Raw genomic sequence first — 18,974 nt, 5'->3', positions numbered from 1 at the left:
GGATCGCATGCAGACGTGTGCAAGGTCAAAAATTCTAGGGGGGGGGGGTAAAATGATTTTGCCAGGGGGGTCTAGAAATCGATTCTATCTAGTGTAAAACCAGTCTCCGAAAAAAGTGAGGACTAAAAAAAAAAGGTCCTCACTTTTTAAAATCGATTCTATCTAGTGTAAAACAGTCAAAATTCCACAATGGGGGTCTAAAATTTTGCCAATGGGTGTCAAAAAACAAGTGAAGACCTAAAAAAAAAAGGTCCTCACTTTTGAAAATCGATTATATCTAGTGTCAAATTTTCCAAATCGCTGGGGGGGTCCACATTTTGGAATCCTAGAGGGGGGTAAAACCGGAATACCCCCCCTTGCACACGTCTAATCGCATGTCAGCAATCATGCGGGGAAATAGCAGAAATCTGTTGATTACTTTTCCTCGAAATATTAATTAAACTCCACAAAATAATCAAACTATCATCATCTAAAATATGGCGAAAAAATTGAATTAATCGTTATTGATGATCGATATATGTTATGATATTAATCATTATTTTAGTTAGTCCATAATAATTTAATAATATAGAGTATTTAACATGTGCATTGTACGGCATGCGTCGCATCCAGTGTAATCACGCTAGTTTTTTTTTTAGATTGTTTGAAAGAATTCTATGATAGCAATCAATAAACTTTTTTAACTTGATTATTCCTTTTTCAATATTATATTTCTGTTTGCAATCAAGACATTACAATTTATTTAGTAATATGGGTACACAAATTTAGACAAAGACATTCTGGCTAAGAAAGGAAATCTTTTCTCTCATTTATATTAATTTATTTCCAGCAGAATTATATTTTAGAGATTTTCGTAAATAATTTAGATCCATAGGTTGGTTTTCCGTTTGAAAAAAATGTAGCCATTATGAAATTTTCACCTACCGGCAAAACCGCTGGGTAAAATGACTCATCTATGACCAAGTTATTTACCGTATAGTTTCCCTGAAACATAACAATTTCAGATTAAATGAGATTGCGCTCAGCAAATTCTTTGTCTTTATTTTTCTAAATGAAATTGCGTCCAATGTTCATTTCATCTTTTTTGCTCTAACCTTCAGAATTGGGCAAGTACCAGGGGGCGGAAAATTTGAAGCCTCTTGAAGTTTTAGATAAAATTTCATCTTCGTGGAATCGCAGGTTGTTATCGTAGTGGTATAAAGTGGGATATAGTTGTCACCAAAGGTTTTTTGGTGGTACTCAATCTTAACCTACATACATACAAGAGATCGAAAGTTATTGATTAAAAAAAAAATTCTATATGTACATAAACATACGGTATCAGATGGAACTATGTTACGATGCATAATAAAGTAGCCAGTCAATGTGAATTGATTGCGTTGTTCTTGCTTCAATCTTAATGTTCCAGGATCAATCACATCTTTATTGATAAAATTAGATCGCACTTCAAATCTCTGCATTTCGATTTCATACTGTAATTTATTTAAATGAATGAAAATAAAATTCCTCATTTAAAGTTGAAAACGTTTTCATACTTTACAAGCCACTATTGATAGGACAGCATACAGAACTGCACAATATAACACAAGTATGTTCATCATAATTTCAATGCGTCTACGATTACAGTGTTTATGATTTGGATTGAAAAAGTTCCACTTGTTTATACCTGGATCGAGTAATCATGAATTTGTGAATTTTTCATACATGAAACGGAAGTAATTTGAAAATCGATTGTTTATCGATCACCGCACGTGTGATTTCTAACATCATACTTTGATATATCAAATGAAATTATCCATTGAATAATGTTACCTAATAAATAATAATTTGATTCCAATCAATGGAGAGATAGCTTTTGAATAATTTTCTTTTATCGGAAAATCATGCATGATGTAGCCATGGTTACACGAGAATATTGAATTTTTTTTCTCAAGATTTTGTCAACAGATAAATACTATTGTTTGTATTCAAAACAGGAAATTTGTTTTCTGCGAATTTATTTTATTCCGTTGGATTTGTTCAACAGCTATTGTGTTCAAACCGTATGGCTAATCTTCTGAGACAAAATATTTCCAGGTTAATAGAATTATTCGAATATTGGGAAAAATAAGCATTCTAAAGTTTATTTATTTTATTTTATTCAACACCGCCAAGCTCTGGCTGAATATATTATAATAGAATGTGGCCGGAAAAGAGTGCAAGACTGTTAAATCAATTTCTATTTACTTACAACGAATAATAACAATAAATATCAGTTCTCGCCTCGTTAAAAAGCTGGCTCTTTTCGTAATCTTTTCAGCATTTACACAAGTAGGACATGAAAACAAAAACACAGTCATACAACCAAGATGGAAATGCTTGATAGTAGTCCGATAGCAAACGGTCCAAAATAATCTTTGGTAAACGTTTCCAAAGGGACAAGGGCTATGTGAAGCGTTAACTGTTACGCGTTTAATTTGAGACTTTGAGACTGCAAAAGTCGTCACTCAATTTATACAGTAGATAAATTGACGAGAAGTTTTACGTCGGTTGGACAGATCCATGTTGATTGCAGAGCGGCTTGAGTTAATCATTAAACCATGATTTGAAACATAACAGAGTATTCGATGTAAAGAAGTAGTTAATTCAACATTGAATAAAGTTTTGGGGAAAAACCCGCCAACTAGACGGATGGCTATAACACTGATCAATATCTAATTCACAATATATATAGGTGCAAAGATCACAGATAGGTATCACTATTTCAATACATATACGAGGAATGTAAGAAAACAATTCGTCAGTCTTTTTAAATGAAAAATTTGTGTTATCGAATAAGACGATGAGCTGAGTTTCGAACGGGTGGTTCGAGTTTGGGATCCTTGCCACGTTCATGTTAGTTTTTTAATCAGCTGCATCCCAATCAAAGAGAGGTACAAGAGCAGTTAATACCCATAAGTAATATTCTTTTTCTTTGTTCCAAAAAAATTTAATTACAGAATAAATAATTATTTGCTTTTTCCATTTTCAAGTAGTTTTTATTCGCATTTGGAGCATTTCCATAAGACACAACAGTTACACTTTATTTTATTTAGTCATTTTTTCTATAGAGAGTCATAGTTTCGCAATGAGTGATGGACAATGGACATGACAATATTTTTTGAAAAAATATCATCAAAAATGTATGTTTTTCAAACAGATTTTTATCGTTGCACATTCTGTAAATATATCTTCATGTGAGCCGATCTGAAAGCGAATTTTCCCACAATAAGCCGCGTTAAATCGTTCGAAATTCCAAGCGAATCATTCGTCGATCATCCCCATGTCTTTGATAATTCGACTGTTTTCGAAAAATGCATGTCGTGGAATTTCAAGCAGCAAGCAAGTTCAAAACTCTTGCTCAGTTCACATGCATCCGCAGCGATTAAAAAGTGAATTAAAGAAATCGAATCAAGCTAAGCAATGTGCTTCGACCATCTTGAGCATTTGACATGTTGTGCTGTACATGATTTCAAGCCGTCATTTCAAATGCCAATTAAATTGAGAGTCAGCATTTTTCTTCTCTTCGATTTAAAATCGCACACATCAGCAATACATAAAATTAACCAAACTACAAAAAGGTTTCGCACTGTTCACAAGTTGCATTGCATGGAAAATTACACACCGACTTGATTGAGAGGCCATACACCGTGCATTGTACATAATAATAACAACGTATGAACGCATAATCCGACTGGCAGCCGAATTTAATGTGTGTGTACTGTGTATCTGTGTGTATGAGTGTTTGTGCTCCTTAAGATAATTCATTTTATCGTGTAATTTCTTTGCATCGCATCGTATCGGCTATCGTATCTCTCAGCTCGTATCTCTCAGCTCGGCCTTCGTTTGTGCAAAGGTAAAAATCTGTAGCCATGTCAATAATTGAACGTTTGCTACAGAAGAAGTTACATCGCACTACCATTCAGTGAACAAAAAATATCAACGATTCTGTTATTATCATTATTATCGTCAGTTCCTCCTGGCCAATCGACTTGCTTGAAAAGTGACTCGACAGAGAATGAACGAACATGTCTATAATTCGCTCGACGAATGAACACATTGCACATTGGACAACACGAGTGTAATTCCATTTTCACCTTCGATCGAATGAAATGCTTGAGACAGACAGACTTTCAATTGTTTGTACAGATTTATGTTCAGAATGGAAGGCAACAGGATTTTACAAACCAATTCACAAGATTTAATTGAAGCCTTCCGAATGTCAATCACTTTTGCACAGGCGGCTCTACATCAATCTGAATGGATGAAAATTGCAAGAATAACAAATGATTGCAATTCGATTTTTATTCCATGCAGATCTAAATTTTTCTCAGATTTTCAAACCAAGAATTTAGGATTTACATCATTGCGGTTAAAAAACTATCACTACATAGCAATTCCGTTTGTTCGAATGGCGTGATTTTCTGTGTATGGATTCACTCCTACGTTTACAACAAATAAATTGAAACACATGGAAGAAACAGCTGACTTGGTTTTGGGTGTTTTGCATTTATTCATTCATTCGTTCATTCAGTCAAAAAAACAAAGTTCATTGACACACATTCATCACACAGATTACAAGTATGGTAACTGATTGTCGCATACGATGCTGGGACAATAGGCAATATGCCATACACTAACACCATCTGTGAATGCGTAGGCCAACTGAGGAACGCTTATTGAAAAATGGTTTGTGGTCGAAATAATGGAAATGTATTGAAAAGTACGTAACACATTATGAGCATCAGACATTTTTTATTAGGTACGTACGAAATATTGTCTCTTCACATCGATGTGGTGCGAGAAAGAACTAATATTTAACCTTTGCAGTCTTTACGATGAATTATCGAGAAAAGAAAGAAACCAATAAATTATTCACAAGCTGAGCTGCTGATTAGTTTAGACCAATAAGTTAATCGGCGCTGTTTGTACGCCCATTAATACAAAATTGTATTGAATATTCAGCGTAACTTTCGTACAATTTCGACTTAACCTAAGCCTGCTGTATTTATAAGATTGAAAAATTTGTATATAATTGTGAAAAGCACACATGACCGATGCCTTATTGGACATTAAAAGGTTGATAAATATAATGAAGAATTCGGTCAAAAAGAAAGCAGTGATTTTGTGTTTATTAATATAAATTTTCCTTTTTATATGCACGGTTTGTTTGTAAAATGGGAATAGATAGAAGACTCATTTGTATGTGAATAATAAGATATAAATCTAAACTACTGGGTCAGATTATACCTCATATGAACAGATGTTTTGTGAAAATATGATATTATGACAAAATTTTGTTCGTACGTTTTAGTACGTGTGCTACATGCATACATCGAATTGAAAGTGAGAGTAAAAACCAAAACGCCATTAAACTGATGATTAGTTGTATTCCCACCGTAGCAGTAACATTTGACATGATCCAGAGTAGCGTAAATAGGGTACGAGGCGTATGATGCATGCGTGCTCCAGCAGCAACGATAACGAAGACCAACAAAATCGACAGCGGTATCGCGAAAAATGAATATTTTTAACCTTAATTTTTATTAATTAGGCACGTTAGCAATTATTGTTCCCCATTGACAGTGTATTGTGTATTGTGATAATTTGGCATGGTTCATGCAGTATTTTGGAAAATGTTTTTGCCACGTATGATTTGATGCCGAGATGGTTGGTTATAATATATATATGTATACTATATTTGGATTTGCTCGATTTCATAAGCATATCATCACCTAGTGATAAAAATAAATGGGTGTTGTTGATACGTGCATTGAAAGTGGCGTACCTGTGAACATGAAAAAATACTCTTTGAGCTCGCTTTGAAAACTTACCGAAAAGTGTTAGCTCACCGCTCACACATTGCAATATTAATGGGTTGCTTTTGTATGATCAACTCTTTCACATCGCATCCACCAACACCACCACCACCACTGCACATACGTGATGCTCTTTCGCTCACTCATTAAAATCACCCCCATTTATATGTTTACGTTGTCGCAAGATGACGAATATGTATGATTGTGGCATTTTTACATATCGAGGGAGTGCGGGAAGTGGTAGTAACAGCAACAAACAGCAGCAAACGCAGCAGAAGAAGATATGTATGTGTTTTTAGAATTTCATGAAATGATCCATTCAAAATTATTACGATTATTATTATTGTTGTTCACATACATACGTGTAGTAAATTCACACGTTTGAAATTGGTGCGGAGCTAAAACCAAAGCGCTGTTAATGTGACTTTGGTGAATTACCAGAATTAATTCGCGTCGTTCAACGCATCAGCCAGAATTTGGAAATGCGAGCTGCGATAATAAAAGTAATAATGCAATATTTATTAATGAACGCAACGCAGCGCAGGCTAAAATTTCAGTGCCACCACCTCTGAATTTTGCTGTGCGGTTAACTCAGTTGCCATCGAAAAACTTTAGTCATTATGCACAAAAATTCGGATAAATGACTTTTGGTTTGCTATAGAGAAAAGATATACCACCTCAACTAACAACGATGGCTAAACAGCAAATATAATAAATGTAAAAATTCAAATATTCCCCTTGGGAGGAAAGGAAGGCAGGCAAAAGATGGAAATATTTCGATTTCCAAAGAGAATAACCTTAAAATATATGCTCCAAAATCAGCCATAATTTTTAATACAACGCACACTTTTAAAACGACCTGCTTGCGGACGGAGGACGGAATCATAAATTTTCAATCGCCTATCGTAGTACATACACTCACATCATGATCGATACGTAAAATACGACTTGTTGATTTACATATATATCAACACATTGAACGAGAATTTTGGAATGGAACAAGAAGAAGCGATTTCCAGTCTGTCGAGTCGACTACGTGCCAGTTGACACACATTGATCGTTCGTGAGTCTCTGTGTGTGTGTTTTCTGGTATTTGCGAAGAAAATGTAGAAAACAAATGAAGATAAAACATACACGCATGCTACAAGACTTGAATATTCTTTGTACTCAAACCACACAGACACTGACTTTCAACAAAAAAACACATCAGTTGTTTGTTCAATGTGAAAACGGAATACATTCTCAAAGTTTGATATTTTTCTTATACATTTCATTTGTTTGATCGTGGCTGTTGCTGCTAGGCTCAACACACACAGACATTGTCGTTGCTCAAATGATAACTACGCGTTCGTACACACACACTCTCGCACACGAGTGTGCTCACAAACTGAACCTTCAGTCCATTTACTAACGTTCAAAACATTCTTTTAAATTTTGCTGATTTTATTTTCTATTCGATTTTTTTATTGCGCGGTACCCATACCATATTTAGTATAAAACACTAATACACCAGCCGTGAAACACGTCCAACAGCCGAAATCGAATAATTTTATTCTGTCCCGAACCACTGCAGACGAAAGATCCATTTTAAAATTACGTTTACGTGGACAGTCGAAAGAAAAGTGATCAGTTTTGTTGGAATTTTTTCGTTTCAAAATAAAAGCATTTAAATTGAAGAAAATTGAAAGATTTCAGTTAAAAACATGCATTCGATCAGAAAAATTTACGCCAATCCGAATCTTATAAGAAATTTTGGTGCGGTAAGAGGTGTTTGTGCTATGAACAATGCTGCCACCACTGCTGTCGATGGGAAGAAAGCATTGTGGTCCACAAATAAGGTTTGTTTGACTTTTTGGTGTTATTTATATTTGATCAAATAATGATTGAATGTGTATGGAAGTGCGAATTCGTTCGTGTAAAACTAATAATACTCTTCTAGCTATTTTACCCATTTTTCATCACCTAACTTTAATGGAGCAATGACTAGATACGAAAGCAACAAGTGACACTATAGAGTTTCTAGTTTCATATATTGGATGTGAATGGGAAATAGATACGTCACAGCCGAAAACAGAAATTCGCCTCAACATCGGTCAACCAAACCAGACAAGACCATTTCAGCGATCGTGAATTAAGTCAATTAATCGTATTTACGATCGTTTTTCTCATTCTGTCTCGCTTTTTTCTACACCATATTGCATATATGATGAACTTCTAGTTCTGCTATAGTAGTGCATTCACATTTGCAGCCGGCTTCGGTCATTTCAGTGCAATTATTTCTATTCAGAGTGCACACGAATATAGCAAAAGTGGGACAATAGTTTTTTTTTCTTGTATGAAACACTAATACACAATCACGCCGCTGATAATCTATTCAAACGGCGGCTTCGTGTACTTTTGTTGAAAGTAAAGCCAATCGAAACGTATGATTTTTGTTGGTAAACAGCACACAACTTTAGGGACGTAATAAAAATCACATTTTTCTACGGAATCAAGAGTGTAGTGTATGAAATGATGTTTTGAATTCTCTTACATAATTCATAAAAATACGTTTTGCTTTCATTTTCCGTTTTTCGCGATAAGAGATTTATTCTTGAAAATGAAATTGCAAGTTAGAGTTGATAGTCGACAACAGAGGTTACGATGACAACAAAAACAACAACAACAACAACGGAGGTGCTACGAACGAAGTTCACACATGCAAATTGTGGTTTATATTCAGTCGTTATAAAAATGAGGCGGTTGAAATGAGAGTGATAGCCGGAATTTTTTCCATTCTACTAAAAAAAGCCCTAGAATAGCCTGCGGCTATGTGTCTATATTTGTTTTGATTGATTCATTGATTGAACTTGCCGTCCAATGAACTACAATCGCTCGCTCGGTCGATCTATTGGCCGAATCGAATATTGTTACGTGATCAAAACCAGGTTCGCCTAACTGTACGAGCTCATAGTTTTAGCGATAAACTAGAGAGTAGGATCTGCCATGTGATTTTGAGTGCAAAAATTCGCTGTTGCTGCGCTACACAATATCAAATCTGCTGTTTACAGAATTAATATGTTTAACTCTCAGTGTAAACACGTATGTGCATCCGATATTCAGTATTATAATGGAAAAAAGTAACATTGATTCGGCTCTATAAATTGATAACATCTGCATGTTGTTGTTGTTATTGATAAAACTCCGGGAAATTGGATTATCTGGCATGTTTTGTGAGTTTCAAGCGCTTTGAACACACGACGACGACGACGCTCTTTTTTGCAAAATTATTTGTGATAAGACACAATTTTTTTATACTTGAAATTCTTTTTAGGAGCAAAGAGCTAAATTAATTCAATGTTTCCGTTTTGGAACTTGTATTTTGACAGGAAAGTGGTCACAACTATTCAACAATCGCACCGATTACAAATTATACCACAACCGATTCGGTTCAAAAAGTAAACAATGTATTGATGCGGTTTTACTCGAAATCTACCAAATCGACGAAACATCATCGAGAATACATTTCCGATTCGGACTCTGACTCTGATTCGGACGATGAACGACCAAAAGGCAAGGGAAAAGGAAAACTTACCGTAAGTTCTTGTGACTTTGCATTTTGTTCCTAATTCGCTATTCAATGGAAATAATTTTGTTCATTTATTTTTTGGTTGTGGCAATGATGGCGGCGATAGGGTGAAAGTGAATTTTGGCGCCGTAAAATGCGTACACTTCATTCACTGCTCGATGTGAATAAAGATGGAGTTATATCATATGATGATTTCCAAGTGCTGGCCGAAAATTTCGTTGCACTGGGCCATTTGAAACCAGATGCCGAAGTAGAATTCCGAGAAGTTCTCAAGACCATTTGGGAGACACAATTTGGAGAAATAACACCATACAATTTGATAAATGCCGAACAATACTTGACCGAAATGCATAATGCTGTCAATGACAAATCACAACGTGAGAGAATTCATGCATTTTTACCTTATCTGTTCAAGGTAATTGTACATTATCATTATCATTGAACAATATGTGTGTACATAAAAATATCTACGAATATTTTGTCAGTAAAAATTGCTATCAATATCATTTTGGCAGGGTGTGGACAAAGATCATTCCGGCTTCATTTCACTTACAGAGTACAAACTATTCTTCAAATGTTTGGGCCTGACACCAGAAGATGCGGCTGTTTCCTTTGCTGTGATAGACAAGAATGGCGATGGAAAGCTGTCAATCAAAGAATTCGTGAAATTAGGTCGTGAATACTTCTTAACCGAAGACGAAAAACGTGTATCTCGCATGTTTTGGGGGCCATTAATTAATGATCACTGACGACGATGATAATAGCAACGATAATATCGTTTAAACTTTTTGATATTTTTGGCTCGCAATTCATAATAATCAGTGATAGAGTGTGTCAATGTGAACGTTTATCTACGCAAAGAATTGAAATTTTTTATGAAGATATTAAATTGAAATGTAAATTTAGGTTAGACATTTGAAATGTAAACTGAGCATTAAGCAACTTAAGATTTTTATTGAGATTCATGTGGATATCCACGGAAACCATTGTTTACATCGGTTGGTTTGAAACATGAAAATAAATTTGAAAAGTTGAAGTGGGCTTTCATTTTTCTCTGTTGGTCTTGATTCGAAATTTCGTTGTTGCAAATGTTATCAATTTATTTTTTTTACCATTTGAGCAGTTATCATGAATTGTACTGCTAGGTATGTACATTGTACATTGGGGTCAGTTATAATTGCTGAAAAAATTAAACTTGAAATAAGATCAAATGTCTTTTCATTTTCGTCATTCATTTCGGCTGATCTTGAACTGTGAAAGGGGGAAATTTAGCTATTTCAAATCATTATAACTAGCTGGCCGGAAAGTTCATGAGACTACTAAAAGTTTCTTGTAGGATAGATGGAGACGGTGCGTTTGAGTTAAGCTCGTCGTCGCTTTAAACCTACCACAGTTTTTGATTACGTCATCAGGTTTTCGACTGTGGCCCCAAACTTGTGCAAAAATATGTGTTCAAATAATTCCCTAGGGGGAAGACACGGTATCAATTTGTCCTAATTCAACTATTTTGAACGATTTTTCCATTGTTTCTTCTAATTCCATAAGTTTTTGCTAATTTTTTAGTTTTTTCTTCCACACATTTAGTATTACCAATGCATTCCTTATGGAGATTTTTGTTTTGTTTATTTATTGTTGTTTGTAAACAAATCTGCCTATCTTTTTGCATTGTCTCTGTGCATTTCTTATGGACATATACTATGTACAGTGCAATACGTTGATATAGACAGACTTGTTGACAAATAACGGTAAATAAACAAAACAACCTCCTTTCCATAAGGAAATGTATTGGCAATGCTAAATGTATGGAACAAAAAAGTTTCAGTCTCTCTAATTTCTGCTAATTTTGCTATTTTTGAACGAAATATCACTATTTTTTTGATCGTGTTTGTCCCCTAGATAATTCCACTTCGATTTATTCTATAAGACTTATTCTTCTTCATGAAGGCAAACATCGGTCGAGTTTTTCTATGAATAATAATGTTTTTTATTCACTTTTAATTCTTAAAAATGTCTTTTAGCTCAAAATTTTATACGTGTTGTACACGTTAGAGGAGAGTACATGCCAATTTTAAAACAACTATTATTTTTCATAACAGTTGTTCTTCGGTCATACAATTTCTATGTTAATAATAATATATTGAATATAACAGAATCTCAGTATGTGAATCAGTGTTGGTTGAGTAAGTTGGTCTCAACCGAAAAGAAAGTAATGTAACACAGAACAAAGAACGAATTTTCCATTTCAATAATAAGAAAACGCATTTAACTAAAAGCAGGCCAACGGGTCTGATTGGCGCAAATTGAACAAACTCGAAATCATTATCACAATTAAAACAATTAAAAATCAAACACTAAACCTTAAACAGTCGGAATAAATTAAATCATCTTAACAAAACATTGACTCTCATTAGATTACTAGTAGATATATTTGTTTGAGTGTGTGCTTGAGTTTGAATGGTAATCCCCCTGGATGAATCCTGAATTTCATTCATCTTTTCTTTTTCATTCTTATTCGCTTCATCTGAAAGAACTTAAATTCTTCTCAAAATTTTGTCCATTTGTTCATAAATAGTTATACTATTATTAGTTAAAGCTGACTGAATTGGTTGGTTAATTATGGAGTGAACTGGGCGTCGTTGTCGTCGCCGTTACATTGAAAATCGCCGTTGTAATGGCCGTAGTTAAAGGCAACGATATCGGTGGTGGTGAAGGGCTGATAGTTGATGCTGCTGCTTCTTCGATAGTTGTTAAATTGTTTCCATTAGTTAAGCCTGTTAAAACTGAAGCTAGTGTGGTAGCTACTGCGGCTACAAATGTTGATAGCTCAGTCGTTGTTGCCATAGTTGATGGTTGCATCGTAGTGGGTGTCGTTGTCGACCCTATCAAAGTAGTGGAAACAATTCCTTTAATTGTTGTCGCTGCTGTTGTTGTTGTTATATTTGCTGGAGCCTCTGTGGCTATGAAGGGAAATTTCGGGCATGGATTGATAATCGGCGGGCCAAGCATTGAATCAAATACGTAACCAATCAATGAGCCCGCCGTTAAGCCGATATTGTATGAAAGTGTCATCATGTTGCCCGTTGCTTCTTTAAGAGTAGCTGGTACTTTTGCAGGTGCAAACATCATAGGTAATGAGCCCGCCAAACCGTTCGTTATTCCAAGTGCTGCAGTGAAAATGAACGCCGGCGTTTCACCTGTTATAACGGGCTGTGACCTCGGTGAACAGCATAACAAAAGCAATGGGACCAACGATATTCGCATCGTAGATAATAGGATCAATTGACGTCTTGACCAAGCATATGGAATTGATGCCATCACCTGTATGTAGGAAGAAAACAGATATAGCCATTATGATCTGAAACAAATAATATGTGTATACTTAATGAATATTATTTATAGTTTTCCGTCACCTTTCCAATAACATCAGATGTATTGAACATAAACATCAATAAAACGGGCATCCAAGTTTTCAAATTGCACGAAATAATTTCCGATTCAATCCCGGGATACAGGGACAATGTGACACAATAAGCCAGTGCTATGCACACCATATAAGGATATATTGCTTGTGCCACTCTCCATCTTGAATCGAGGCCACTGCGAAAACTACCAAATCGACGGTTGCCGCCACCGGCACCTGAACAACTTGGCGCGAGAACGTGCTCTACTTTGAATGCTACATTTGGCAAGGGATCACTAACAATACCCGCCAACGCCAACGATGGCGGTGGTGTTGAAGCATTTGCTGCTGTTAACGAATCTGGCAAATGATTCAAAGTGTCCAGCAAAGCGCTTTCTCCGGCACTCGGATTCGATAATTCATATTGAACGTCATATACTGGATTGCTAAAACTCAGTCCAGTTGTTTGTCGTCCACAACCGCTACCACTTCCTAATTCCGACGAATTCACTGTTGTGGTAGTCAGCAAATCGAGCTGATTCAGATTGTAATGTTGGCGACCGCTGTGGTGATTTGGCTTCTTCGAAAAAGCATTGTACTTGGAGTTCAGTGCCGATGAGTCTTCCATTAGATCAGACTGTAATGCATAAAAGAATCGAACCATAAAAAAATGCATTTTATTAAATAAACGACGGCGACGATACTCACCAAAACTCGGTCTTCATCGGGTCGAAGAATAATTTTCGACGAGCAGCATGCTTTCATATGGTAGCGAACAAATGGTGAATGAATTGTGGTAGAGTGAAGTACATAGCTGAATGCAATGTAGATGGTGGATGTCAAGAAGAAAACGACTGTGGAAACTTCATCGCTAGATATGACTAGTTTGATTGAAATGCGTGTGGAAGCGACCAAAAGACCAGCCAAACTCTCTCCGGCCATTACCGCCTGTGTGTACTTCTTGGGAAACATGCTTGCAAATCCATAGAAACTGGACTGTTGAATTGTGCATCCAATGGCTGTCAGAGAAACAGCAACCAAATTCACGGAGTAGGCGGTTTGAGCACTGAACATGTGAAAGGCCACTTCACACAAAGCAACAAATACCAGCGTGCTCAGTGAAACTGCATAGCCGAAAATAATGCGCACTTTGAAGGAAAAAAATGACAGAAACAGGTTATTTAACAGTACTGTTGCAAAAGCAACGATTATGTATGTCATCGACATGTCCAACGCTACGGAGTGGCCGGGAAATCTTTCTTGCCAGTAATCGGATGCCATGATAAAACTGAAAAGGTAAACAACAATATTTGTTTTATAAACAACAGTGATTGGGTGTGGTACGGTGCTGTGCTGTGCTGGTAAACCAACCTGTTATAAGGTAATACGAAACCGATGCCAGCCGCGATGAGGGCAATGTACAAAATTCCGTTCCGATCTTGTGGCGGAGATGTTTCAACATCAGGACTGTCTGTTGATTCGAGCCGATTACGTGGTGGTGGTCGGTGCCCTTCCAACGGCTCATACGTACTTTCTTGATGATGTGCTTCCATGTCCATCATTTTTTGTCTTGCAAAATAAATGTGTATTTATTTGCTGATTTATAATTTAATTGGTTCGTACTACACTTGGCCACAACATATAGTAGGTTGAAGCTACTACTGTTGGCGAATACTGTCAATTTGATGATGTACAGTATGTTGCGATTAACAGTTCCACTTTTGCAATTTCATTTGCTAACTTGCTGCTGTAAAGAACAAGAAAATACGATATGATAGATAAAAAAGGGTTTGTATGCATGTGGTGAGTATTAAGGTACTTTGTATGAGGTACGACTATTTGATTGATGTAGCTTTTCTACATTTTGCGTGAAAAAAACCAAAGCACATTCTACCATTTCCAATCTCCACCTTTTTTCATCAAAAACAACAATAGCCAAACGTACGGCCGATGATTCGCATAAGCGTAAGAATTTTGCGTGAGACAGTAGAATTAAAACCAAAGCATGGAATTAAATTTATTTATATACTGTATGTATATATCTATCCCATATGTAGTATGTGTTCAATGCGGTCGAATGTTATCAGGCCGCTGCAAAATACACATGAAGCAATAGTAGCAGTGAGAAATGGCTCAATGTAAACACAAAGCAGTGATGACGCTACTTAGCACACATACATATACCGATCGGCCAACCGCCGTCAACCGACCAACCAACTCAGGTGGATATATCAGACGTAGGCGCGTAATTATATGAAAATTCCCCATTTCCATGGCAGGTGCTGCTGCTGCTGCTTCAGTACTATTCTAATAAAATGCTATTCAAATGTACATTTCAGCATAACTATATCTTCTCTAAATGTGATTTATATAATTCGCTATGAAATTGTAAGTAAAAAAATGGAAGGCTGTATGCGGAAAATTATCTGTGAATTCTCATTCGACAGGGGTTATTACTCTCAGAATTAAGGGTAAATATTTTCTATCAAAACTTTTGATGGAGGTAGTGTGTGTTTCTTTCGAAAATGAAATGACAACCCAATGGAACTCTTTTTGTGAATACATTACACAAGTACACAACACTTGACAGCAGCCAACCAGCGATGTCAAGAGCTATTTTTATCACGCAAAAAAACAACGAAAAATCACTCACTTGCAAGGTTTTAATCCAAGTAAGGCTCTCTTTGTATCGTCGTCGTTTTTTTTTTCGCTGTTAGGAAAACTATCTAGACCTAAGATTTCACTTTTGCCAATAGCAATGGGTTAACCAACTCGATTTGCATACATTTTTGTACTTTTATATATTAATTCACACTGTTTGAAATTTAAAAAAACATAATGTGCCTTTTTCCTAAAGTTTTTCCATAGATTTCAACTTTATTGACCAAAACGCTTCAGCGTGTGTTGTTGATACACTCTGCCGTCGCGCGATTGACGTTAATTATGGTTTTTCAGCAGCGACAGCAGCATTCATCCCACTAGTGTTTGTGTGCATGTGCACAGATGGTATTCTACAACAGGCTGTGTGATTCGGTTCGTCGAGGAGCATTTTTGTTGTGGTTGTGATTGTAGTATATAGTTGGCATCTGCGCACAACAATTCACTCACCGAGATTTTAACGTTAGCTCTTCATTCTTTTCGCCTAGTACACACGTCATCTATCCGAAAATAGGAAAATTATTGTAATTTTGCCGTTATAAAACGCGTTTCTTCTATCAATACGATTTGATAAAACGTGGTGGTGGTGTTTATCAATGAAATACTGTGCGGCTATTTCACACAGTCAGCTGTGGAGCATATTTTATTTTTTTTGAATTTGAGATGATGTTTGATCGCCGCCGAACAACAAACCATGAATCACACCACGATAACAGAATTATGATGATGAGACGATGGGTCATCACATTGTTTTCATTTTACATACATATATGCGGCGCTTCGTCTTTAATATTCTCGTAGACGGAGGAGATGCTTACGTTGTTCTGATAAGAGTACTCAGTACTAGTTGCTTTTTATATTCGAGGTATTGTTTACTATATAGTGTATATTTAAAATACCTCGAATCATTGACCCCAAAAAAGTCTCAGTCAAAACTTATCACAATGACAATATCGTCGTCATTGCAGCAAACAAAAAACTGTAACTTGATATTTCGTAGATCTGTTTATTCTTATCAAATATAATTAGATTTAGTGCTTATAGCCCATCATTATCATCATCATTTATGCACATACAAATGTTGCCAATTTCAATAAATTTGTAGATCGCAATCAATCAATGTAATCCCAGTTCAAATCTGCGAATAAAAATGATTATCATCTTACAAAGGAGAAAAAAAAAGATGAAGTCGAGACTGAGATGATAAGTTCTGATATTTTGGCTTAAGTATAATATTTTTGCATCCAGATCAATTCAAAGCTTCCAAACTATATGTCTTTGTACACAACAAAAAAGGGTGGTGTTGAAATGAATAACTTTGTCGTAGACGTTAACTAAAAGCTCCCATTTCCTTGGTTCAAAATTGAGATGTTCTTTTGATAGATAGACGAATAGCCGTAACAATGACGGTCATCCTAAAAAGTGAGTGACGTCCGGGACCATAACTAATGTGACCAGACCTCCTATATTGGGTAGGAGACTCCTATATATTTATGCCTAGTCCTATATCCTATATCATTTGACAAAATTCCCCATATTCTCCTATATTTCTTTCAATTTCAAATGGAACAAAAAAAATCATTTAAAATCAAAAATATACGCTAAATTGAGACATCGAACAGCTGTGTTTCGTTTTCTGATGAACTTTAATCAGCATTCAAAATAATATTTGTGTATTGTTTGTTTAATAAACAAAACGCAGCCGCTGAAAAAAAATATGTCGCATGATGATTTTCGTAGAGTCTTAGAAGACTGTGTGAATAACAGAATTATTAATTATCAAATCGTTGTTCAAGAATATGCTGTGTATAAATATATATGTGTGTGTTGACTGCAAACGAAGCCTTAGTCGAAAAAGGTTTAGGTTTCGAAGCATTTGAAATTATGAGTCAACTGAAAAATTCCATCCAAGTTCAAGCTGATGATAAATATCGTACATACGAATTTCGAGACGAAAACCGAAAAATCAAGAACAGTTTACCATTTACTCTGACTTCAAAGGGCAAGAAAGGTGGTGTAGTCGAAACCGTCATCGATCAAAAATACATTGACCAGCTAGTTGAAAAGTTTCATGGCAAGTTTGCATTTACTTTAAAATGAAATTAAGTTAAGTTACTCAAGTACTGTTTTATTTCTTTACAGAAAATACTCTTGCATATTTGACCAAGTGGTTGGAATGGCTTTCTCCAATTGAGAAATGGGGATGGGTCGCTATGAAGTCGATGCCAAAGTGGGACGAAGTTGAAGAATGCGTGGACGATCTCATCGCGAAGAAATTTATCGATGCGTTAAAGGAAAAGGAAATCCACGCAGAATATGCTCACTTGAAACCATTTATTGAATTTTCAATTTCAAAATGGAAAGAAGAAAATGTATCCGCTCAACAGCGTTGGCTTGATGTTTTCGCGTTCTTGCGAACAAAAGAACTTCCATTCAACAACTTTGCCATTCTGATTGAATATGCGTTCACTATGTGAAGGTGCTGAATTACTTATTGATAAATAAAAACTGAAATTTTGATTTACTTATTTTTTTTCTTAAATTGTGATAGGTGCAAACTTGGTGTGTGAACGGCTTTTTTCATTAGTAACCAACTGCTGGACCGACAAGAAATCTCGACTCACAATCGACACACTGAAGAGCTGGCTGCAAGCAAAATTCAACATGACCATGACTTGTGAACAATTCGCTGAATACATTCGTACCCGCGAAGATATTTTGCGGGAGGTAACATGCATTGAATAAATCCAAGCTTATTCAATAATAATGTTTTCTTTCTTTTTTTTCAGGTTCAAGCTGATCCGAAATACCACGTTTGAATAATTGAAAAATGCGACCAAATCGATATCATTCAAATTTTCATAAGCAAATATTTGATCTCTGAACTATGAATAAACACTGCATACACTTTATCTATCAGTAGCACACAAGATGTTCTTGTTTTAATCGAATTTGGTGTTTTTTTTGTAATTTTTAACTAGTCCTATATTTCGACCGAAAAAATATAGGATGTCCTATATTCTCCTATATTTTTGACTCCGAACTCCTATTTATTCACCAAAATGGTCTGGTCACATTAACCATAACTCATGGCTGTTGAAATTTTTTTATTATTATTATTATCACTATGACTGTTCTTGGGGCATCCAGGGCCCCCAGCGAACTTTAAAGCTGAATAAAAGTACTAAACAGTGTATAAACCAACCGGAGTTAAGTCTCATTGTATAGATTGAACATTTCTCTACACGAATGACATATACACATATGCATATGTGTGAGTATGTGTAAAATACAGCCTGCCGCAAAACTGGACTATGATAAGAGATAACGACTTGGTGTCTTCGGCAAAGTTGTAGAGCAGCTTGAGGACTACAATTTTGTCATAGATACTAAGTCGATATCTCTTATCATAGTCCAGTTATAATATAAAATAGCCATGGGGCCCTGGAGTCCCCCAAGAACAATCCAGCGTAACATTATTATTGTTGAGAAACCGCGAAAAAACGCGTTT

At 35.7% G+C, this 18,974-nt stretch overlaps 3 protein-coding genes across 4 annotated transcripts; 2 read left to right on the top strand and 1 right to left on the bottom strand.

Moving 5' to 3' along the window:
• Positions 1-7,195: 7,195 nt before the first annotated feature.
• Positions 7,196-10,452, top strand: LOC129568278 (sarcoplasmic calcium-binding protein). The gene is made up of 4 exons (XM_055445947.1): positions 7,196-7,675; positions 9,206-9,412; positions 9,512-9,820; positions 9,921-10,452. The coding sequence occupies exons 1-4, from the start codon at positions 7,541-7,543 to the stop codon at positions 10,152-10,154; spliced, it is 885 nt and encodes a 294-aa protein (XP_055301922.1). The 5' UTR covers positions 7,196-7,540; the 3' UTR covers positions 10,155-10,452.
• Positions 10,453-11,365: 913 nt separating this feature from the next.
• Positions 11,366-15,799, bottom strand: LOC129568276 (equilibrative nucleoside transporter 4). 2 transcript variants are annotated; one of them, XM_055445945.1, is made up of 5 exons: positions 15,459-15,799; positions 14,177-14,552; positions 13,514-14,093; positions 12,816-13,442; positions 11,366-12,723 (listed from the first exon to the last, which is right to left on the bottom strand). In XM_055445945.1, the coding sequence occupies exons 2-5, from the start codon at positions 14,365-14,367 to the stop codon at positions 12,016-12,018; spliced, it is 2,106 nt and encodes a 701-aa protein (XP_055301920.1). In that variant the 5' UTR covers positions 14,368-14,552; positions 15,459-15,799; the 3' UTR covers positions 11,366-12,015. The 2 variants fall into 2 exon arrangements, with proteins under 2 accessions (XP_055301920.1, XP_055301921.1); XM_055445946.1 differs by having other exon boundaries at positions 14,177-14,549; positions 15,459-15,764.
• Positions 15,800-17,036: 1,237 nt separating this feature from the next.
• On the top strand, positions 17,037-17,940 carry LOC129568444 (uncharacterized). The gene is made up of 2 exons (XM_055446296.1): positions 17,037-17,537; positions 17,606-17,940. Exons 1-2 carry the CDS (start codon positions 17,282-17,284, stop codon positions 17,938-17,940), a joined length of 591 nt encoding a protein of 196 aa, XP_055302271.1. The 5' UTR covers positions 17,037-17,281.
• Positions 17,941-18,974: the final 1,034 nt, after the last annotated feature.

This window comes from Sitodiplosis mosellana, unplaced genomic scaffold, assembly GCF_009176505.1.
Source record: "Sitodiplosis mosellana isolate CC-2019 unplaced genomic scaffold, AAFC_SMos_1.0 Smas_scaffold_18, whole genome shotgun sequence".
Taxonomy (NCBI): Eukaryota; Metazoa; Arthropoda; class Insecta; order Diptera; family Cecidomyiidae; genus Sitodiplosis; species Sitodiplosis mosellana.
This window is presented reverse-complemented; position numbering and strand designations above follow the sequence as displayed.